Genomic DNA, 23,648 nt, shown 5'->3' with positions numbered 1-23,648 from the left:
TAATTTCTTTTTAAGTCTTTATTGAATTTGTTATAACATTGCTTCTGTGTTATGTTTTGGTTTTTTTGCCACAAGGCATGTGGAATATTAGCTCCATGACCAGGGAACAAACCTGCACCCCCTGCATTGGAAGGTGAAGTCTTAACCACTGGACCTTAATTATTAAGTTCCTATTAATTTTTTACATGGGTGAGATTCATGGTAGATTAAGCTTATGCAATTGGTCTCCAGTTGTGAACACATGAAGTCAAACAAGTTATGTGCTTCCAAAAAAGAATGATGGGACAGTCATAGAGTATAGACATTCCTATTCCAAAAAGGATAAAGAAAAAAGAAAAAAGGGATAAGCGGCCCCACACAAGTCCAAAATCTTAAGGCATACTGGGTCAGGGACATGCACTTTGAACTAACTGGGGTGGCCCCACCTCAGCTCCCATGGGTTGGAGTCCTGTGCTTGTGGCTCTAGAGGTGGAATTTCATGCTAGTGGCTGTACCAGTTTGGGGGTTTGAGGGTGGTTCCATTCCCACAACTCTGCTGGACATTTCCCTAGCAGAAGCTCTCTGCTGTATCCCAAAATGGCCCCCTGGGTTGTACAGCAGAGGCTCCTTTGGAATCTGGGTGGAGGTAGCCATACCTGGTGCTGTGGACACTGCCAAGATTTACCACCTGTGCCCTCTGAAAGGAACACTGCCATGGCCTGCACTATACCTGGGGCAGCTGAGGTGCTAGGTGCCAGAATTTGGGGGAAGCAGAGCCTGAGGTGTGAGAGGGTACCAGGCAGCAGAAGCCTTCCTTTGAAATTGTTCTGCCCCACATGACCTTTCAGTTTGGGACTGTGATGAGAGTGCCTTTGGGATCATTCTTCTATTGTCTTGGACAATAGGTCCTGTCTTCTTTTAGATGACCAATCAATCTCCCCATTGTCTTGAATAGCTCCTAACTTCTGTTGGAATGGTAGATGCACACCAATCTTATCAAATCCTGCCACACATTTTGTATTCTCTCTCAAATGAGCTTTCTTATTTCTTTCAATATGGGTAGGCTGAGAATTTTTCAAATTTTAAATTTCTGCTTCCCCTTTGATTAAGAATTCCACCTTTAAATCATTTCTCTCTTCTCACATGTTAAAAAAGAAATAACAAACCCAAAGTGGAGTCACTTGTGCTAAGCCTCATTTCAACAAACCAAGACTTAATACCTAACCTAATTGCAGTTTCAGCCTTTCCCTGGAATGTGACCTTTTGTCACTTGACCTTGACTTACCTGGTCAGCACTAGTGAGGTAACCCACCCAATAGATCCCATCATCCCCCACAGGGAGGTCCCCTTGCCTAAAACAATTGTTCTTTACTAGAAACTTCCTTTTCCCACCCCCTGCTGCCTTCAATTTCGTACAGCTCCTCAGAGTTCCTTTCTGTCTACTAGATGGGATCCTACCCAATTCATGAATTATTGAATAAAGCCAATTAGATCTTCAAATTTACTCAGTTGTATTTTGTTTTTTAACAGATTTGGTGGCAGCAGCTGGACCGAGGAAGGACACTTCTGATAGTTTTGGGGACAAGAAACACAAGCATACCCACGAACCCTTTTGAGTTCTCTTTCTCACCATTTCCAAAGATTGTGGGTAAGTTCCCCTCAGTTCTGAGCTCTGTTCTCTGCATCAAACTCCCAATCTAATTGGCTTTCCACTGTTCCCCATTTTGAGTGGAAAACCCCACCATTTGGTTGTATCACCAGATTCCACATTGGGGATGATGGGTGGTTACTGTCCAGAATCAGACTGGATCTGACTTAAAAAACAGACTGGGTCCAGGCTTAAACTGGACTGGGTCCATTGTGTTTTGTATAGGTAAAGACTATTGCTAATGGAAATCTTGGAAGCAGTCACAAAATTGGTGGGCATGGGTTGAGCATTTAAAAGATGACAGAGGACTTCCTAGGTGGCACAGTGGTTAAGAATCCACCTGCCGGGGCTTCCTAGGTGGCGCAGTGGTTGAGAATCTGCCTGCCAATGCAGAGGTCACGGGTTCGATCCCAGCTCCAGGAAGATCCCACATGCCACGGAGCAACTAAGCCCGTGTGCCAAAAAAAAAAAAAAATCCACCTGCCAGTGCAGGGGACATGGGTTTGATCCCTGACCCAGGAAGATACCACATGCTGCAGAGCAACTAAGCCTGTGCACCACAACTATTGAGTCTGCGCTCTACAGCCTGTGAGCCACAACTGTTTAGCCCATGTGCCACAACTAATGAAGCGCATGTGCCTAGAGCCTGTGCTCCACAACGAGAGAGGCCACCGCAATGAGGAGTCTGTGCATGACAATGAAGAGGAGCTCCCACTCAGTGCAACTAGAGAAAGCCCGTGTGCAGCAACGAAGACCCAACATCAGCCAATAAAAAATAAATTAATTAAAAATAAATAAATAAAAACATAAAAGCTGATAGAGCACTTGCCACCAACCCAAAGACGCCTTTGTTAGGATAAGCTGGTTATGGAACAGGTTAGATTGACACTAGGTCACCTGCCAACCTCAAGAAAATTTCAGTGCAGCAAGGTACACTGTCACACAATTCCCAGCTCAACTGTACATCCCTTTTAAGTATTAATTTGGATCCAAGAAACCAAAAATCTTAGCTAATTAATTAATAAAAACGGGATCCTTAAATTCCAAAGTGTTGAGCACACCACCTTCCAGCATACCTGCTTAGTTTATGTCTAAGAACTGTGGTCTCACAAGCCATAGATACCTACAAAAATGGCAAAAATCTTATTAAAAAAACCCTAGAATTACAATGGCCATTATGACAAATGTTCCAATTAAATAAGATCATTTAAGGGGCTTCCCTGGCGGTCCAGTGGTTAGGACTCCACGCTTCCACTGCAGGGGGCACAGGTTCCATCCCTGGTTGGAGAACTAAGATCCCACATGCCGCAAAAGGCGGCCAAAAAATAAAAAAAGATCATTTAAGAAGTGTTACTTGAGGGACTTCCTAGGTGGCACAGTGGGTAGGAATCGGCCTGCCAGTGCAGGGGACACAGGTTCGATCCCTGCCCCAGGAAGATACCACACGCCGTGAGCCACAACTGTTGAGCCCGTGTGCTGCAACTACTGAAGCCCACGCGCCTAAAGCCTGTGCTCCACAACAAGAGAGGCCACCACAATGAGGAGGTGGTGCACCACACTGAAGAGTAGCCCCCACTCGCCACAACTAGAGAAAGCCTGTGTGCAGCAATGAGGACCCAACACAGCCAATTAAATAAATAAATATATTAAAAAAAAAAAGTGTTACTTGAAAGCAAGGGCTACTGTCAGGAAAATGTACAACCTAAAAGTTAAGAATTATGGTTTATTCAGTGGACTTTCTGAGGACTTAAGCCCAGAAGCGCGCCTCTCAGATACCTCTGAGGGTCTGCTCCAAAGAGGTAGGGGAGGAGCCAGGACATATAGGAGTTTTTACAACAAAAACCAGGTAGTCAGAACATCAAACTATTACTGTTAATTAAAGAAAACCAGACATCTCAGTTAATGAATTCAGTGCTTTTCTGTGTAAGGGAAAATGCAACAGTCTGGGCTCTTTGAAATCATTCTTTTGATATACACCTTAACTATCTACAGCCGGTATCCGGTTCTTTCCCATCCTGAATCCCCTCAGGGTGCACCATTGTGTGTGTGTGTGCATGTGTGTAGGAGGCGGGGGGGGGGGGGGGGGGGGGGGGAGGGGAGTGGGGGTGATGATGGCTATTGTAGCTGATTTCTTGAACATCCTATGTTTGCTGATATGGCAGGTGGCATTCTTTGTCCACACTCCCAAATCAAACAGATTGGGATACCTATTTTAATTGGTATGTGGAAGCCTCCAAAAATCTTCAAAATCCAAAATAACATTATTTTAAGATCTGTTGTAAAGGCTAGTGAAAAATTAAAGACCCAAATTTACCTAAAACAAAAGACAATTAAACTATCCTAACTCCTACTGCACCCCTCTATTCTCCTTTATTTGAGTACTCATTCTGCTAGTCCTCTGTCCGAATTGTCTTTCACTCTGAATTGACTATATGACTGTAAACAGGGGACTTCCCTGGTGGTCCAGTGTTTAAAACTCCACGCTCCCAATACAGGGCACACAGGTTCAATACCTGGTCGAGGAACTAAGATCCCACATGCTACACAGCGCAGCCTAAAAAACAAAACAAAACAAAAAACCAAGAGTATAAACAAAATCTGCCAAGCTAGTAGCCTTACTGAAGGCCCCATATCTATCCTCAAAGGAGGGCCCCAAAATAGGCCCCTCCCTGAGTTGACAAGACTCTGAGGGATTTTTCTGATAAACTTCTACATTAATCTCTTAAACAGCCAAAAATTTTAAATTAAATTAATGAAAAACCTTGCCAAATTCTGATAGATACCAGAGACTGCAGAGTGGTAAAAGCCAGCAAAGAATGAGAATTCTTACCAGATCAGCTCTCCCAAATCTCTGTCTGAGGTTCCCAGCCGAGAGAGGAAAATTAAATTTCACATTGTCCCTTCCTTTCCAAATCCAGACCCATTTGTTATTAATCCTTTCTCTCCCAGGGATAGTTTTTTTTGTTTTGTTGTTTGTTTGTTTTGGGTTTGGGTTGTTGGTTGGTTGGTTGGTTGGTTGGTTGGTTGGTTGGTCGTGCCTCACAGCTTACAAGATCTTAGTTCCCCAACCAGGGATTGAACCCCAGGCCCCAGCAGTGAAAGCGGTGAGTCCTAACCACTGGACTGCCAGCGGATTCCCAAGCCAATTAGATTTTCAGATTTACTCAGTTGAATTTTGTTTCTTAAAACACATTTTACTATAAGCATTCAAGAGAAGGCAGGCTGCTCCTTCAACATTTTGCTTAGAAATTTCTTCAGCCAAACATCAATTTGATCACTTACAAGTTCTACATTTTACAAAAAACTAGGACACAAACACAATTCAGCCAAGCTCTTTGCCACTTCATAATAAGGATTGCCTTTTCTCCTGTTTCCGATAACATTCCTTATTTCCATCTGAAACCTCATTTGAATGGTCTTTCCTATCCATATTTCTACCAATATTCTGATCTCAACCACTTAAGTATTCTCTAAAAAGACTGAGGCTTTCATTATAGCTCTCCTCTTCTCCTTCTGAGCCCTCATGAGAATTGCCCTTAACAGTCCATTCACAACAATATAGGCTTTTTTTAGCATGTACCTCCAAATTCTTCCAACCTCTGTCCATACCCAATTTGAAAGCTGCTTCCATATTTCTAGGTATTTGTTATGACAGCAGTCCCACATCTCGGTATTAATTTTTCTGTCTTAGTCCATTTTGGCCGCTATAAAAAGATACTACAGAGTGGGTAGCTTACAAACAGCAGAAATTTATTGCTCACAGTTCTGGAGACTGGAAGTCTGACAAGATTAGGGTGCCAGCATAGTTGGTTGGATAAGGGCCCTCTCTTGGGTCACAGACTTCTTGTAGTATTCTCACATGGTAGAAGGGGCTAAGGATCTCTCTGGAGTGGCTTTTATAAAGGCACTAATACCATTCATAAGCATTCTGCCCTCATGATTTAAGCACCTCCCAAAGCTGTATCTACTAATACCATCACTTTTAGGGGATGAGGATTTCTTTATTTTTTTAATTATTAAACAATTTTTATAGTTTTTTTTAATTGAAATATAGTTGATCTACAATGTTGTGTTAGTTTTTCGTGGGATTTTAATGTATGAGTTTTGGGGAACACAAACATTCAGACCATAGAACTTTGCACTTATTTATGCCTTAATTCTTTTCAGCAAAGTTTTATTTATCTATTTATTTATTTATCTGTCTATTTATTTATTGGCCATGCTTCACAGCATGTGAGATCTTAGTTCCCTGACCAGTGATCGAACCCACACCCCCTGAACTGGAAGCACAGAGTCTTAACCACTGGACCACCAGGGAAGTCCCCTCAGCAATATTTTAGTTCTCAGCATACAAGTGTTTAACCTTCTCGGTTAAGATGGTTAAGTTTATTCCTAAATATTTTATTCTTTTTGATACTATTGTAAGTGGAATTTTTTCCCTTTAATTTCCTTTTCAGATTGTTTAGTGCTAGTGTATAAAATGCGACTGATTTTTGTGTTGACTTTGTATCCTGAAACTTTGCTAAATTTGTTTACTAATTTTTTTTGTGGAATATATAGGGATTTCTACATTTAAGATCATGTCATCTGTGAACAGAGATGATTTTACTTCTTCCTTTCCAATCTGGATGCCTTTTATTTCTTTTTCTTGCTTAATTGCTCTTGCTAAAACTTCTAGTAGAAGTGACAGAAGTGGGCATGCTGTCTCATTTTTGATCTTGGGGGAATGCCTTGGTCTTTCACCATTGAGTATAATATTTGCTGTGGGTTTTTATATATAGAATTTATCATGTTAAGAAAGTTCTACTCCTAGTTTCTTGGGAGTTTTTATCATGAAAGGGTATTGAATTTTATCAAATGCTTTTTTCCGCATCAATTGGGATGGATTTTTTTCCCTTTATTTTATTAATGTAGTGTATTGCATTGGTCAGCTTTCATACATTGAATCATTCTGGCATTCCTGGAATAAATCCCACTTGGTCATTGTGTACATTCCTCTTAATACACTGGTGAATTCACCTTGCTAGTGATTTTCTGAGGATTTTTACATCAATATTCATAAGGAATATTGGTCTGAAGTTTTCATGTATTGTCTTTGTCAGGATTTGATATCAGTGTTAATGCTGGAATGAGTTAGGAAGTGTTTCCTCTTCTTCATTTTTTGGGGAAGAGAAGTATTCGTGTTAATTCTCCCTTAAATGTTTTGTGGAATTCACCGCTGAAGCCATCTAGTCCTGGCCTTTTCTTTATTGGGAGGTTTTTGATTACTGATTCAATCTCCTTACCAGTTATAGATCTATTCAGATTTCCTATTTCTTTATGAATCTGGGTAGGTTGTGTGGATTTTTCCATTTCCTCTTGGTCATCCAATTTGTCAGCATACAATTGTTCATAGTATTCTCTTAAATCCTTTTTATTTCTGTAAAATCGGTAGTGACGTCTCCACTTTTATTTCCAATTTTAGTAATTGTAGTCTTCTCTCTCCCTTTTTTTTTAGTCTTTTTTCTTTTTTCCCTTAGCTAACATTTGTCAATTTTATTGATCTTTTCAAAGAACTAATTTTCGGTTTTATTGAATTTCTCTATTTAGTTTTCTCTATCTCATTTATCTCTGCTTTAACCTTTATTATTTCCTTCCTTCTACCAGCTTTGTGTTTAGTTTGCTCTTTTTCTAATTCCTTAAGGTGTCCAGTTAGGTTATTGAGATCTTTCTTCTTTTTTAATGTATGCATTTACAGGTATAAATCTCTCTCAGAGAACTGCTATCATCTTCCTGATGTATTGACTCTTTAACTTTATGAAATGCCCCTCTTTATTTCTGATAATTTTTGTCCTGAGGTCTGTTTTGTCTAATATTGCAATAGCTACTCCAATTTTCTGATGCTTACTCTTTACATGGCATATCTTTTTCTTTCTTTTTCTTTTTCCCTTCCTCCCTCCCTCCCTCCCTTCCTTCCTCTCTTCCTTTTTATTTCCCCCCACCCCAGCCATGCCATGCAGCTTGCAGGATGTTAATTCCCCAACCAGGGATCAAACCCAGGCCCTGGCAGTGAAAGTGCTGAGTCAGAACCACTGGACCACCAGGGAATTCCCTCGTATATCTTTTTCTGTCCTTCTACTTTCAACCTATTTGTGCATTTTAAAGTGTATCTATTGTATAAAATTATATAGTTGGGTCTTGCTTGTTTGTTTATTCTGACACTCTATCTCTTAATTTATGCTTTTTATCCATTTACAATTAATGTGATTATTAGTATGTTTGGATATAGGTCTACCATTTTGGTGTTTGTTTTCTTTGCTTCATGTGTCTTTTAAAGTCTTTTATTGGCTTATTTATTTATTTTATATATATTTATTTATTCTTAGTAAATATATATATATGTTTATTTATTTATTCATTTGACTGTGCCAGGTCTTAGTTGTGGCACACGGGATCTTTGTTGTGGCATGCGGGATCTTTAATTGCAGCATGCAGGATCTTTTTTTAGTCACAGCATGTAGGATCTTTTTTTTTTTTTTTTAGTTGTGGCATGCAGGATCTTTAGTTGCAGCATGTGGGATCTAGTTCCCTGACCAGAGGTCGAACCTGGGCCCCCTGCACTGGAAGTGAGGAGTCTTAGCCACTGGACCACCAGGGAAGTCCCATAAATTCTTTTATTGGCTTTAAAAATATATATATATACACATATATATATACATATATGTATATATATATCCTGGCTGCACCAGGTCTTAATTGCAGCATGTGGGATCTTCATTGCAGCATGTGCAATCTTTTTATTTGTGGCATACAGGGTGTTAATTGTGGCATGCAAACTTCTTAGTTGCAGCATGCAGACTCTTAGCTGCAGCATGTAGACTCTTAGTTGTAGCATGTATGCGAGATCTATTTCCCCAACCAGGGATTGAACTTGGACCCCCTGCATTGGGAGTGTGGAGTCTTACCCATTGGATCACCAGGGAAGTCCCTCTGTTATTGGCTTTTTTAGCTTAACCTCTTTATATTTTATTTTCATTGGTTGCTCCACGAATTCTAATGTGCATCTTTGACTTATCAGCATATACTTAAGTTAATATTGTACTACTTTACATAAGGAACAGGAAACTTGTCATAGTGTAACTCTATTTTCCTACTTCCGCCCACTCCCCCTTGTCCTCTCTGCTATTTTTTGATTCACTTTGATTTTGCATATACTTATGAATAATTAATTTTCATCGAATAGAATTCTACCTTGTTAATGGAATATACCAATGGATCCACCTATTCTAGAATTTGAGTTTTTTTCCCAGTGCTTCTATTACACTTTTGTGCCTATTATGTTTGTGGTGAACATATGTACACATTTTTGTTGAGGGTACCTAGGAGTAGGATTGATGGGTTAAGAGGTATGCATATGTGTGACTTATCTGATCAGTTTCCAAAGCAGTTGTACCAGTTTACACTTATATGAGATTTCTAGTTGTTCCATATTAGTACTTAATGTCATCTATTTCACCTTTAGCCATTTAATGGGGTGTGTAGTGATATCACATTTTAGTTCAAAACTTTTAAAAACTACTGTGCTGACCAGACAAAACAATATGTGGGCCAGATGTGGTCCATAGGCCACCTCTAGATTAAACTGTGTTGTCTGTGAGAATTAGTGTTTGTCTTAATATGTGTGTGAATAATTTAATAATTGTCTAGTGAACAGCTGGAAGATAAAAAATTCATGCTACAATCATTAGTGGAGAGATTTTGAAGCAAACTGCACCTGGAGTATCCATTTGTATCTTTCTTGCCCTGTTTGGTGGGGTGGGAAAATAACCATAGTGTCATCAGGACCATGACAAATGTAGCCATAAGACCACAGATGCACAGAGAAAAGAGCCCTTAACCCAGCTGTAGGAGGTTCTCTATAACCTGGCCCATGCACTACCACTCCTCACCATGCAACTTGCTGTGAAAATCAGACTGTTTCCTGAACTTCACAGTGCTCTCAAGACCAAAATGTTTTTAGGCCATCGTTCATGCCATTTCTTCCATCTGTTTTTTCTCCTTTCTCTGTTTGGCAAATTCCTACTCATCCTTCAAGGCTCACCCTAAATTTTCACTTCCTGTCCCAAAGCTTTCCCCAGTCTCCTTGGCACAGTTGGATACCTCTTCCTCAGAGTTTCCACTGCACTATGTTCCTATCTTACTTCATTGAATCATTGCTTTTTGTTTATGTATCCCTCTAAGTTGGTGTCTGTGAATGTGGCTGAGGTGGACACTTGATATTTTTGCCACCCAGCTGTTACTTATTCAGCCTACTTCTGGGGACAGTGCCCTAAATTTCTTTTGGGACACTATCCAACCCCTGCTCTAAGCTCTGTTGTTTTAGACCATCTTTTCCAGATCACAATAGATTCAGAGATGGCCACAAGACCCAATTCAGGCTAATGTCCAACACTGTGAATAAACGTTCATCCCAGGACTTTTATTCATACTGTTGGAGGAAGAGAAGCTCTCTTGGCTAGACTTGAACCAAGGAGGGCATTAGTCTAGAGCTGCTGAATATCACTGCAGCCTCTGAATGAGCCAGCCCAGTGGGTGTAAAGATGGAAACAAAGCAAAGTCTAAGTGATAATATTTGAGTGCCTGGACCAAGTAGTTTCTGGACTTCTCAGGTATGTGGCCCAATATTTTCCCTTCTTTGGCTTAAATCAGTTTGAGCAAGGGGGTTTCTGTTACTTGCAGCCTCGAAAGGCCTGATATAAGATGGTTGTTTCCTTCCCTGGCCACTTTGTCTCTGAGTCCAACTTGTTGATTCAACTCTGGAAGGATGGGAATCTACTGGAAAAGACCACACCCAACACCACAGGGCTCCCAGAAAGCAGGCAGGGCATGACCTGGATCACCCATCAGTTCAGATGGGTGATCTGATGCAACCTCTCCTCACAAGCCCTCAGGGATGGCCAACTTCAACCTGCCAGCTAATGGGTGGGGAAAGCAAGGTCCAGAAAGGTTAAGTGACTTGCCCCAAATTGCTCAGCTAAGATGCCGCCACCAGTTCTACCTGACCTCAGAATCCACACTCTTCTCACTATACCAGAGAGGGCACTAGTAGGTGCTGAGTCATGGAGGTGCCCCAGGGAGACCCCCCTGCCACCCCCCCCCCCGCCCCCGGCAGGGGAACAAACAAAGCCAGAGTCAGGGCTACAGCCAACCACACCTTTATTAGTCTCTGCAGCAGGGCAACTGGAGCCCCTATCTACAAGGGAATTTTAGCAGGCAACTCTGGCTACTGGGCAGGGATATTAGCATTTCTACTAGTGATTGGGACAGGATGGGGGGAGGAGACTAGAAGGGGACCAAATGGGGAGACTGCTGGGCCACTTGCAGGGAGGCATATGTGGGGCCTCCCGGACTGAGACAAAGGTGGATCAGGTCCCAGAGGTGAACACTGTCATCTCCCCCAGAGTGAAGGAAGAGACAAAGCCTGAGATGGATATAGCCACAGCTATGGATAGAGCGCCAAGCTCTTGGGGAATAGAAATGCATTTCTTGATGGAGGAACCAACCTAGAGCGAGTCACAAAGAGAGCTCACCTACCCCCCAGCAAGGGGACCCCAGGTTCAGCTCAATTGCTGCCCCAGGCACCTTGACATAGAAAACAGGTGCTTTCTGAGGACTGAAGGAACAAGAGACCCAGAAAATTTGGTAGTGGGAAGGATGGGGCTAAACTCAGGGAGTGTTTGGGGTTTGGGTATTAAAACAGGCAATATATTCATTATAGATGCAATCATGAAACTTCCCTCCAAAAAGTTCACATCTCCCCTTTAACCAGCAACCTCCTTAGCCTAGAGGGCCATCATGATCTGACCCCTGCCCACAACCCAGCCCAAATGAACTCCCTTTTAATTCTTAGGACGTGCCATTATGTTCACGGCTCTGCACTCTTGCCAACAACTGTACTCCTAGCCTACCTTCCTCACTCTTTGCCCTCATAGTGTCAGAAGACTGATAACTCCACCTTGCCAAGTGCTTGTTTACTCCTGTTTGCCCCCATCAAGCCTGACGCTGCCGGAGCAAAGAACCTGACTCCTGTGTCACCAGTGCCTGGGGACCTTGAAGCCCCATGAGTTGCATTTTCTGTGTCCTGGAGTGTTTGGGGGAAACATATGTGTCTATAACGGATTTCTGGGGTGTCTAGCGGTAGGTAAAAGAATTTTGAGCTATATTTGTGCCTGGGATGATAGCTTCTTCCCATGTGCGGGGTGAGGGTGGGGAGTGGGAGGAACGATCCAAGCCCAGAAGGGGCTAATGGAAAGTAAGGGGCCAGAGTGGGACAGGGCTTAGATGATGGAGGGTGCGGCCAAGGAGGAAAGGGGTCTTTTTGGTCTATGCTCAGGGTCCAGGGCTCAGAACCAGCAGGGTGACCACATGAGAGAGCCAAGCGCTGCACCTGTGGCGGCTCCCGCAAGCATGCCCATGGCCAGGGGGGCGCCCGCGCTGTAGCAAGGATCCTCCCGGACCACTACGTGCGTCACGCCGGGGCCTGCGGAGAGATAGCCCATGAGGGCCGGGGACTTAAGAGGAGGGAGCAGAGAGATCATCCGCCTCCTCCCGCTAGACTCCAGCCCAAACCAAGAAAAGGCACTGAGCGCACTCTCCTGATCCCCAGTCGGAGAAACTGAGGCCTTGATACGGGAAGGACGCGCACTCTGTCCCCACGGCTTCTATGTCCTGGACCTGTTACCGAAGTTCTGGGACAGTGGAGGTAGGGTAGACCGGGGAGGAAACCCCAGGGTCTCTAAGAATCTCCAGACCGCAGCTGAGGATGGGCCTTCCCAACCGCCAGGCCCTGGAGTGAAGCAGGCAGCCTCTCCCACATTAGCCACAAGAGGTCGCTACCAGCTCAGGAATGGGTGTTGCTGGGCAGCCAGCGAATAGGAGCCGGCCTGCAGAGGTCAGCTCTGGTCCAAGAGCCGTCCTCAGTAATGGGATAGGGAGGGCCTTGCGAAGGGTCCCGCCTGGGAAAATCCGTGGTCATTAAAAGGATGGGGCCTGGTCCCTACTGATAGACCACTGGCGGGGATTGAGGCAAAGGGAGGGGCGGGCCAGAGACTTACCATAGGGCGGTCCATAGTAGCTGCGGACATATGTGGCCTCGTGCGCGTTCGGGGGCACCACCTCATAGTAGTCCTGGTACGGGCTGTAGACGCGCACCTGGGGAGCCCTGCATGGTCAGCTGCCAGAGAGCTGGGCCCGGCTTTTGTCCCCTACCCCCTACACCCAGTTCAGGCTCTTCTGGGCCCCCAGAGACACCTCATCAAGTTTAGAAATGGGGCCCCAGATACCAGCAAGCTCCTGAAGAAAGGCTCTACCTCCCCACAAGGCCCCAGTCCTCTAAAACTTCAGCCCCTGCATCCAGCTCCCAGCGACACCATTTTCCTGCCCTGGCTTCCTACCTAGTACTCCCCTGATCAAACATTCTCCATGGCTCCCTGCTTCCTTTGATAGGTAGTCCAATATTTGCTAGCAGCTCTCTAGTGGTCACTCTTGGAAAAACCCAAAGGATATCTCTACTCTCCAAGTCATGGAGAAGGGGACCTGACCAAGGCCCAGGCCCAGGAAATAAAAGGGGGTTGTGCAGGAAGGAAGGGAAAGGAAAGGTAGAGGTGGGATGCAACTAAGTATTATTAAGCATCCACCATGTTCCAGGACCTGAGAGAGATGTTCACATGTGTTATTTCCTCTCATCCTTACAGCAGGGATTATTCTCTACTCTACCACACAGCTGGTGATGGAGGCTCAGAGAAGAATGATCAGTGTTCTCTCTGGGAGGGAGGAACAGACAGTCTGCCCTCTTCCCTCCCCCATTAGATTTTTACCAACCCCTCAAAGCCTAATTCAGAAGTCACCCACTCCAGGAAGACCTTTTTGTCTCAGAAAGAATCCTTTCTTCCTGAGTTCTCTGTGGGCTATGCTTATGCCTCTTGTCCCTAGCCTGGCCTTTCCTGCCTGCACCCTGAATGTTAGTTGCCTATAAGTGAGGACTTTGATTCATTTGTGTTGCCAGCAGGGCCTAGGGAATAGCAAGGACTAATAAATGTATGCTGAATTAAATGGAAGCTCCTAGTCCAAGACCCCCGTTTTATCCATGGGAACAGACCTGGAGAGGAGACGGGATCCCCTTCTCTCCTGGCTCCTTCTTCTTAGCCCCCTTGCACCTTATGTCTCTAACTAAGCTTAACACCTAAATGGTCCAGGTGGTCCCTTAGAAGTCCAGGTGTCCAAACTTCACCATCTCAAAGTGATTTCATCATCCTTCCATCCCTCCAAACCTGCTCTTCTGTAAATGCTTCTCTCTAAATGCCACCACCATGTGCTCAAGCCAAGACATCAGCTTGATACCCTTGTCTTCACACACATCTTTCACATCACATTAGCCACCAGATCTCATGATTTTATCTTCTAAATATGCTCTTCTGTCCATCCTCTTGTCCAGTGCCAAGAGAATAAGCCATTGGTAACCTTGAAAACACTTTTCAGAGGAGTGGTTGGAGGAAGAAGCCAGACTACAAAAGACTGAAGAATGTTTGAGAGGGGAGGGATGGAATCAACATGTCATGACGTCTCTTTCAAGAAGTCTGGCTGTAAAGGGGAGTCCTCCAAGCACACCTGTGATTTCAGATATCCATGCTATTCCCCTTTGAAAGGGAGGCCTGTCTCACCTTTTTTCATTCAACTACCTAACTTGTCTTTCAGACTCAACTCACATATCACTCTCCCTGAACCTCAGGTTCTGTCAGGGTCCCATCTGGGCACCCACACCCACAGCCCTTAGACTTCCCTCATCACAGCACCAACCACTCTGTGGTGTCATTGTTTGTATCCCTGTGAGGTGTCTCTCCCATCAGACTTGAAGAAAACACCTCCACCTCCACCCCCACCTCCAAGAGCAGGGACTGGGTCCAGTCAGGCCTGACTGGAACACAGTAGGTGCCTAAGGTATTGAATTTATCTCGAGTCAAACACAGGGTCAGACTGGAACTAAGGTCACCCAACTCTAAGTCCAGTTTCAAATTAGGGACAATGACCAGACCCAGAGCAATGCAGAAGGCTCAGACAGACAATGCTCAGTCTCAAGTGACTTCCCTTACTGTGCTCCTTCCCCAAGGGTGATCCAATAGGGCTTTCTGGTAGGGGTGACCAGGATCAGAGCTCTAAGCCTAGAAGGGACTAAAGAGATATAAGCACTCAGATCCCCAATTTTACTGGTAGGGAAGTTGAGGTCCAGAGCCTATGTCTGCCCTGCAGTTGCACTGTGAGCCCTGGCCCTGTCAGGCCCTGGAGAGAGTGGAAAACACCACCTCATGTCTCTATGGGGCACCTGTTTCTACCCTCCAGGCCTAAGAGGCCCAGAGGTAAGCTCATGTGGATCACCTGGCAACAGGGCAGGAGATTCCCCAGAGACCTTACAAACAGAACCTAAAGGTTTGATCCTGGGTCCTCTCCTTCTCGCCAGGCCCAGCCCCTTTTGTAGGTGGGGACAGGATCAGTCAATCAGGAGGTCACATACAAACAGACTCCGCCCCTCAGAAAAGCTGTTGTGTATACTTAAGTTTATAGCTTTTTAAATTCTATTTTTAGGCATCCCCACCTTAAACAAATTTGTATCCTAGTTTGGGTACAGGGGATGCCTCAGAATGCTGGGCTGGGAGTCCCAGCCCTGCCACTGATGGCTTCAGTGACCCAGGTCATGTTTTGTAACTTCTCAGAGCTTCGGTTCTCTCATCTGTAAAGGAAGACAGGCCTTCTACACTGCCCACTCCCGAGGCACAGTGAGAGTCCAGCAGAGCCGTGTCTGTGCAATGAGGCGGTCCTAGCGCTTCTGGGCTCAGTGGCGCGGCACATCAGAATCGCCAGGAGAAATTTTTTAAACTGCAGATTTCCAAGGCCCCACCCAGAACTACAAAATTAAAGCATGAATTGTTTCTAAGTCCTTAAGCGATTCTATTGCACAGGCACATTGAGCACCACTGTGCTAGAAAAGGAGTTCACAGTTGACCACAGGTACTCTAACCCAAGCCCCTCACGGTGCCCACCCCATGCCGGCCTGAGTGCTGGAGACAAAGAGAGGACTCATCCCCCAATCCTGCTTTCCAGAAGCACTGGGTAGGGAGTGAGGCAGAGAGACAGACACAAACAAAGGTTTTTTTAAACTCCTTCCTTCCTCTCTTTATTCATTCATTCATTTTCCCATTAGGTGAACACTGCTTGAGGCCTACCTGTACCCCACCCTCATGCACCTGGAATAGGAGGATCAAAATAGACTGTCCCTGTCACTGAGCACTCATTGTGCACCTGCTGTATACCCAGCACTGTACCAGGTGCCATAGGGGCAGAGCTGACCTAACCTGATCCTTGCCTGAAGGAAGTTCCAGGTCTCATGGGATAATACAGACAGAAATAGAGGAACTAGAAATCAGGCAGAATGAAGACAGTACTAAGCACTAATGCAGTGGGCTGTGGGAGGGAGTGACAATGCCTGGAGGTCTGGGAAGTCCTCCCTGAGGATGTGGCAGCCTTTGAGGTGTGTCTCAGAGAATAAGCATCATTTTGTCAGGTGAGTAAAGAAATTAAGGGTCTTTGCAGCAGATAGAGCAGCACGTGCAAAGGCTGGAGATAGGAAAAAGGTCTGTCACAGCTGGGAGCAGAGGGTAGAGCCCAGCAGTTGGAGCACAGAGGATGAGGGGGATGAGGTGGGTGAGTCTGGCCCAGGCCAGATGCTGAGGGCCTTGAAAGCAGGGCTGTGGTTGGTGTCCTGTGAGTGATCAGGAGCCATGGAATGTTTACGAGCAGGGAAGGGATGTGACTGGGCCCACTTTTGGAGGCACATCCTGGTGGCTAGAATGGAGGCAGGGAGGGCTGAGCCAGCACTTACCCAGATCCGCCTCTCAACCTTACAGGGGCTCCACGAGCGAGTCACACACCTGACCTTGGGGCAAACCCGGCGGCTCCTGGGAGGGACGGTGGCTCCAGCTGGGGCCTGCTCAAGCCACAGAAACCCAAGGGGGGGGTGGTGTCAGAGACCCTCTACATCTGGAGAGACTCAGAACTCTTCACAGGCCCTAGCAGAGTCCTCTGCCAGCTGGGCAAGGGACGGGGGTACCCTCTTCTTCCTCAGCCCATGGTAATGGTGGGAAGCTCAGAAGGGGTGGTGATTTTGCCCAAGTTACACAAAGAAGGATCAGTAGTGTCTCTCCAGAATTAGCCCATCATCACCTGTTTCAGGCTCCCGAGGCTCCCAGTCTCCAGGGAGGACAGAACAGCTCTGATCTGCCTTCCCACCCACCTGCACCCACCACTGGCCTCCCAGCCTTGCCCCTGACTGTGCCCCTGGCCCTGTGTTCCCTGGAACAGCCAGGGTCAGGGGTTCCTCCTGGAGCTTCCACCCAGAGTAAGGTATAAACTTGCAGGATGTGGAGGGACAGAGCACAGGTCACTCCTATGTAGGCACAGGACAGACATACACAGGCACGAACACTCAGAGATGGGCAGACACTGGTACAAACACACAGAGGCACAAACACACCCAGTTTGAGCAAGCCTAGGGACCAGAGGGATTTGTGTATGTGTGTGTGTGTGTGCGTGTGTGTGTGTAGAGCAGTGAGAGGTGGAGTGGAGGGTCAGAGTAGAGAGATGTAGGAAGCAGAGCAGCGGAAGGTGAACAGGCAGAGAAGGGACAAGACAGCTTCATAGAGTCACAGAGTGCAGCACGGTCAGCCCTCACCTCCTTCCCTCTGCGCTTCTTGGGTGGGACTGATCTGCCCTGCATAAGCAGAATTTGGAGCCCAGGTCCCTCCACCCTGCTGACCACTGCCCCAGCCTCCTCTTATACAGCCTCCACCCAGAAGCCTGCGTCTGCTCCCCGAGGCCTGACCACAGCCCCCCTGTTTCATGCCCTTTCTTGCTCCCCACAACCCTCAGGATAAAGTTCAGTTCCTTCCCCTGGACTTCAAGGCCGTTTGTGCTGTGGCTCCTCAGAGGTCATGTCTCCTACTTCTTCCCCTCCACGCCCTACCCTCCAGCCAGGCCAGACTCCTGGCCTTTGGACGCATGTGGGTGCACATACACACCTGCACACACCACGTCCCCACCTCTGCTCCTGTAGCTCCTTCTGCCGTTAATTCCCTTCCCTCAAAATCTCACTGACCTAGGTTCCAACGCAGGCTCTTCCACTGACTTAAGACTACGAGACTTCGGACAAGTCAATTCCCCTCTGAACCTCAGCTTCCCAGCTGTAAGATGGGACTAAAAATACCAACCCCTACCACTTCGTATTGAAGATTAAACGATACAACCAACACTGGGTGCTCAAGCACAATGCCCGGCCCTCAGCAGATGGATGCCTGAGGGAGTGTGTAGATGCATCCTGGTCTTCCCTGCTAGTTCCCAGCACTTTTTTTTCTAGATGAGAAGGGGCTCCACCGTGCCACAGGTAGAAGCAGCAAGCACAGAATCTGGGGTCAGGCAGAGGGGGGCTGAGGCCAAGCTGGGCCACCCTAGAGCTGGTGGCTTTGGGCAGCTCCTCAAAACCACACCTCCATCAATCACTAAGCTCTGTTGACTCTGCCTCCTAAATGTGTCTTCTCATCAGCTTGTCTCTGCCAGCAAGGCCTTAGTCCAGACCCCCAGCCGGTCACCTGCACACTGTCTCAGCCTCCTAACAGGTCTCCAGGCATCCACTCTTACCCTCTGCAATCCATCCCCTACTACCAGCTAGACTATCTTTTTAAAACTACTAGTCTAGTCTGATCTGTTCATGCCATTCCTCTGCTTAAAACCTTTCAATGACTTCCCAGTGTTCTTAGCAGAAACCACTATCCTTAACACAGCTTTTAATGCCTAGCCCTGCTAACCCTCTTTCCCCCACTCTTCTCTCTCTCCCTGAGCTCCAGCCACCGCAGCCTTCCTTCTGTTCTTCAACTTGCCAACATCATAACCCCTCTCAGGGCTTTTCTCCTGCAGTTCTCTCTGCCCGGAAAGCTGTTCCCTTCACCACATCCCACCCCTTTCACTCAGCTGATTTCCGTTTATTTTTCAGGTCTCATCGGAAGCCTCGTCTGGACTCCCACCTGGATCAGACCATCAACCTGAGGCACGTGGAATGCACTCTCTGTCTGCCTGTCTCTGTCAGAGCCGTTCCCACCCCTGCAGTGGAATCACTAACTATGTAATCTGTGGCTTCACGTCTAACTCCCCACTAGGCTGAGTCCAGGAAGGCAAGGCCCACATCTCCTTAGCTACCCTCTGATCCCTGGTCCTTGGTACAGTGCCTGGCACACAATAGGAACTCAGTAAATGTTGTTGTGTGGATGAATAAAGCTCAATCTTACCATCTGCAGAAAGGGAACAATAATCCTAGCCTAGCCTCACAGGATGCTTGTGAGGAGTGGCTGGTATTGCATCTACATCACACCTGCCACAGATAGTTGCTGGATAAAAGATAATTCCTTTCCTCCTGCTCACATGCCACCCCCTTCAACAAGCCTTGGAGACCTCTCTCTCCCTCCTCCAAGCTCCAGTTGGATGTCTTCGGTCCTTTTCCACTTGGGACTCCCAAGTCTATTCACTCACATATATGGAAATTGAGAACTCCTGGCAGGCGGAGACCGAGTCTGAGTCACCCATGATTCCATGGCAGGTAAGGGTGGAGAGGAGACAGGGAGGGAAGGGGGCTCACCGGGGTGGAGTTCGCCTCCAGCAGTGCTGTCTTCCATGCTCTGCAACACAAACCCACCAGACCATGAGGAGGGAGTTCAGGAGAACGGAGACTGGGCCCCACATTTTAGACCTTCCTCCAGAACCCAGCCTCTAGCCCCAGTCTCTTACAAAGGGGGAGATCCTCTTGACTCTCTTGGGTAGACAAAGGTGACGCCCTCCACTGCCCCAATCACATAGGCAAGCCCTCAGTTGAGCTGCTGCAGCCTCCTAATTCTTTCTTAGTCCATAGTCTCTTCCCCTCTAGAAATTCCAGTTTCCCCATCTAGACAAAAGACAGCTGGGCTTGGGTGGTCCCTTAGGAGTTCAGATTCTGACATGCCTAGGCTGGTTCTCTGGCTGCAGCCCACCTCCACATCCCAAACCTACAAACTCAGCTCCCCAGTGCTCTGACCCCAGAGCTCCAGGAACGCCCAGTGGAAACCAGACAATTGAGCCTTTGTTGGTTGCCATGGCACCTGGCTGGGGAGGACAAGGCAGCTCTGTGCTTTGTCTACCCCGAGCTCAGCTTCCCCTACTCCCACACATCCCATCTCTTTCACTCTCCTACGGGGCAAAGGCCAACTGACCCTCTGCCGGAGAGTAGGAAGGGAAAGAATGTGAGTGAGCAAACACTGCCTGAGGAAGACACGCTCAGTCTTGCAGTATGGGTCTACATCTGACATGGGGTGCCCCTCAGGCTGCCTCTGTTAGGGTCTATCCCTCAGATCAGAGCCCCCCCAACCCTGCCCCAGGCCATCTTCTAAGAAGGGAGTGAGAAGGAGGGTCCTCTGAGGATGCCACAGGGATGTCTGTTCCTTTGTATCACCTCCAAGCAAGGGCTCACCTCAGAGGCTGCTAGATACTCGACTCTGAGTGACCAGGGACCACACACCTGAGGCAGGTGTACACACCCCCCCCTCCCCTTGCAACAGTCTTGAATTCATCCCAGACCACGTCAGGAGTTTACTGGATACCATACCAATCACCATGAGCCATTCAAATTCACTCTGCCCAGCTTCCATTGAGACTACCATGCTCACTGGTCTTTGTCCCCTTTTCCTACCTTTAGGGAACTAGAGGCCCAATGAGGAGGAGGCGTCGGGTCATATTCCCCAAGATCCACCCCGTCCTCTCCTGGGAGCCACTCACATGGCATCATCCCGGGTCTCTGCACACAGGTGCAAGCGGGAGCCCTCTCGTAGGTTCACGGTCAGCAGGCCATCTCGGCTCCGGCCCTCTGGGGGCTGCACGTCTAAAGGCAGACACACGTATGTGGGGTTGCCACAGGGCACAGGCCCCGAGTCTCCCCAGTAAACCAGAAACAAGAATAGGAACTGACTTCTCTGGGTCCTTTTTACTGGCCACTGCCGACTTCCTCTGATCCCACACACTTTCCTTAGGATTCTGCTCAATTCTTTAGACCCTTTGACCTGTCCACATTGCCTGCTTCCCTAGTTAGGTACATCTGTCTCCCAGTTTCCCTGTTATAAGTATGACCTGAGTCTTGTTCAAGGAGATTTGCTGTGTGACTCTGGGCCAGTCACTTAACTTCTCTGAGCCTCTCTATTTCATTTCCTCTTTTTCCATTCCTAGCACGGGAGAGGGTAGGAACTGTGTCTGACTCACCTCTATGAACCCAGCACAGGGCCCAGATCCAGCACAGGGTAGGAACTCAATAAGGAACTGATTTCTTATTTCACACCCACATGAATTGGAGTTGATAGAGACCCAGAAGCAATGTCTGTGGAAGGCCTCTGAAAGCTGCAAAGAGCCTTCCACCTGAGAACAGCAGGTGTTCTCAGACACAGTGGGAGGACACAGTGCCAGAGAGAACGGGGCTCTGCTCACCGTGGCACTCTTGGCCGATCTTTATGTCTCGGACGTTGAAGTGGATGAGCACGCGGTCCTCCTCATCCTGCGCAGTCTCATCTTGGTAGTAGCCCAGGGTCCCATCCAGCCACAGTGCGAACCAATTCCGCTTCCAGCGGCGGAGGATGGAGCCTGTGCAATATTCCAGACCCGGCAGACAGGCTGATGACAGAGCCTGCTGGGGGGGCAGGAGCCCTGGGTGGGCTCTCAGTCCCCTTACCCCCAGCGCCCAGTATTACAGCCACCCTGTCCTGGTCTGTCTACCCCCTGAAATGATGGCAGGGCCTCTCTCTGTCTTGCTCACCCATTGCCTCCCATTGGGCCCAACACATAGTCAAGGCTCCTTAAATGGGCTGAATGGTAAATGAACAATAAGATTCCTTCCTTGGGGGAAGCTGGAAATCTTTTTTTTTTTTTTTAAGTGTCACAAGACATGGAGCACCTCCACAAATTTAAGTTCACGTCCAGTTGAACATTTATTTCTATATGGAGAGTTTGTCAGAGAAAAAGCATTAAGTTGTTTTTGTATGAATGCAGAATATGACATACAAGAATTAACAGAAAACAACTAGTCATCAGGTGCTTGCCTTAAGGAAACCCTTAGTTTCCATTGTATCCATTCTGCTGAGGGGTGTACAATTATTGCTTATAATTGTGAGCATACTTGAAAAAAAAAAAAGCCAAGCCCCAGGTGACAGTCGTTTGTGTAGTGTCTGCCTCTTCCACCAGATGGGGAGCAGAGGGATTTGTCCATAGCTCACCTCACCGGTCCTGGCAGCCAGCAGGACCTGGATTCAGTGTTCGCGGAACTGAATGAACTGAGTGTGGGTCACGGGGTGTAGGGGAGCTCCTAGCCCAGGACAGCTCTGATTCAGATCATGACTCTGGTCAGAGGCGGGTCTGGAAGCCTGAGTCCAGCTTCAGACATTTTGGAATTGGAAATCTTAACAGGAAAGGGTAAGGACATAAATGAGCTTCTTAGAGTTTTACAAATTCCAAAGCACAGAGGCATTTTTCATTTTGTTCTGTGTCTTGTTCTGTGGACACACAGAGGATTAAACCCAGTCCCTGCACTTGTGGCACTCACAGTCTGGAGCCAGTATGAGGTGGGGGAGTGGTGAGGCCCACAGGTAAAGATGGCTATATATTTATCAGTGCTATAACAGGGATATGAACAAGGCACTAAGAACAAAGAAGGGAGCCGCTAACCCAGCTTGGTGCTACAGCAGGGGCTGGGGTGGCAGGTAGAGAAAAGGCAGAGAAGCCTCCACATAAGGGGACATCTGAGCTGGGTCTTGAAGAATATGTAGTTAACTAATTCAGGAATGTGAAGGACATTCCAGGCAGAGAGAAGAGTATGGACAAAGGAGGTGAGGATAAAAAGGGCCTGGTTTCTTGGGAGAAGGGTTCACTGGGCAGTTCCAACAGACCACTTCCCTCACCCCAGCCCCTGGACAAGGTGCTGGACAGACGAGGGCTTGGCCCAGGGTCACTCACTCTGTCTCCACAGCCAGCCGCCCCTCACCAGGGCCATTTCCTCAAAAGGACTTTCCAGGGCGGAGTCAGGCGGAACCTGTCAGAGGAGCCACAGGACGCACAGGCCTCATTAGCTGCTCCACAGCAGCTCCCCAGAGAAAAGCCCCCACCCCTGTCCTCCCTGGTGGAGCCACCGAGGAAACGTTTAAAGGAGTGTGAGTAAACAAACAAGGGCAAGCCTGTCTGTCTCCTCCCCATTCTCCGCTCCAGGCACATAATGGGAGCACTGTGCTTGTGGGGTCAGCGGGGCAGCCCCCCGTTGCGCTGGCATGGGCGTGGGGGTCAGGAGCCTGGATTCCAATCTCAGCCCGTAACCTTGACCAAGTCCCTTCTCCCTGGCCTCCACCTCTAGTTCTGTAAAAGTGTGTCCATCAGGCAGGTAGAGACTGGAGTGAGGAACTCTCAAAATGTTAGAAACCCTGGAATTTTGAGTTGCTTGCAGCTGAGAATATTAGAATCATAGCAATGAATGAGGGACCTTCACAGTAAGAAAGGCCTCCCTCCCATTTGAATCCCACCGGAGCCATTTACAAAGTGCATAAAATAATAGTTCCATAGCAACTATGATTGATTGAGCACTATGTGCCAGGTATACTTCTCAATTGCTTTCATCTGTTATCTCACAATAATCCTTGTTATTCCCAGGAAGCTGGGGCCTGGAGAGGTCCAGTCACTTGCGCAGATCTGCTTGGTTAGTGAGCTGTGGAGCCAGGATTCACACCCAGCAGCCCTGGCTTCTAACCATTATCCCAGTAGGAGTTTTTTAAATTCCCAATATCCAGGTCATACCCCATAACAATTAAATCAGAATGTCTGGAGGCAGGAGGTAAGCACTGATAGTCTTCAAAGATCCCCAGGTGATTCAATGTGCAGCAAAGTTTGG

At 47.2% G+C, this 23,648-nt stretch overlaps 1 protein-coding gene across 2 annotated transcripts; it reads right to left on the bottom strand.

Annotated features, from left to right (window-relative positions):
- Positions 1–11,762: 11,762 nt before the first annotated feature.
- On the bottom strand, positions 11,763–22,790 carry PLEKHB1 (pleckstrin homology domain containing B1). Of its 2 annotated transcripts, XM_057696050.1 has the most exons (8): positions 22,727–22,790; positions 21,209–21,361; positions 20,510–20,612; positions 19,341–19,380; positions 16,539–16,643; positions 12,721–12,817; positions 12,503–12,505; positions 11,763–12,146 (listed from the first exon to the last, which is right to left on the bottom strand). In XM_057696050.1, the coding sequence occupies exons 1-8, from the start codon at positions 22,761–22,763 to the stop codon at positions 12,010–12,012; spliced, it is 675 nt and encodes a 224-aa protein (XP_057552033.1). In that variant the 5' UTR covers positions 22,764–22,790; the 3' UTR covers positions 11,763–12,009. The 2 variants fall into 2 exon arrangements, with proteins under 2 accessions (XP_057552033.1, XP_057552034.1); XM_057696051.1 differs by lacking the exon at positions 16,539–16,643.
- Positions 22,791–23,648: the final 858 nt, after the last annotated feature.

Source organism: Hippopotamus amphibius, chromosome 9 (genome assembly GCF_030028045.1).
Source record: "Hippopotamus amphibius kiboko isolate mHipAmp2 chromosome 9, mHipAmp2.hap2, whole genome shotgun sequence".
Taxonomy (NCBI): Eukaryota; Metazoa; Chordata; class Mammalia; order Artiodactyla; family Hippopotamidae; genus Hippopotamus; species Hippopotamus amphibius.
This window is presented reverse-complemented; position numbering and strand designations above follow the sequence as displayed.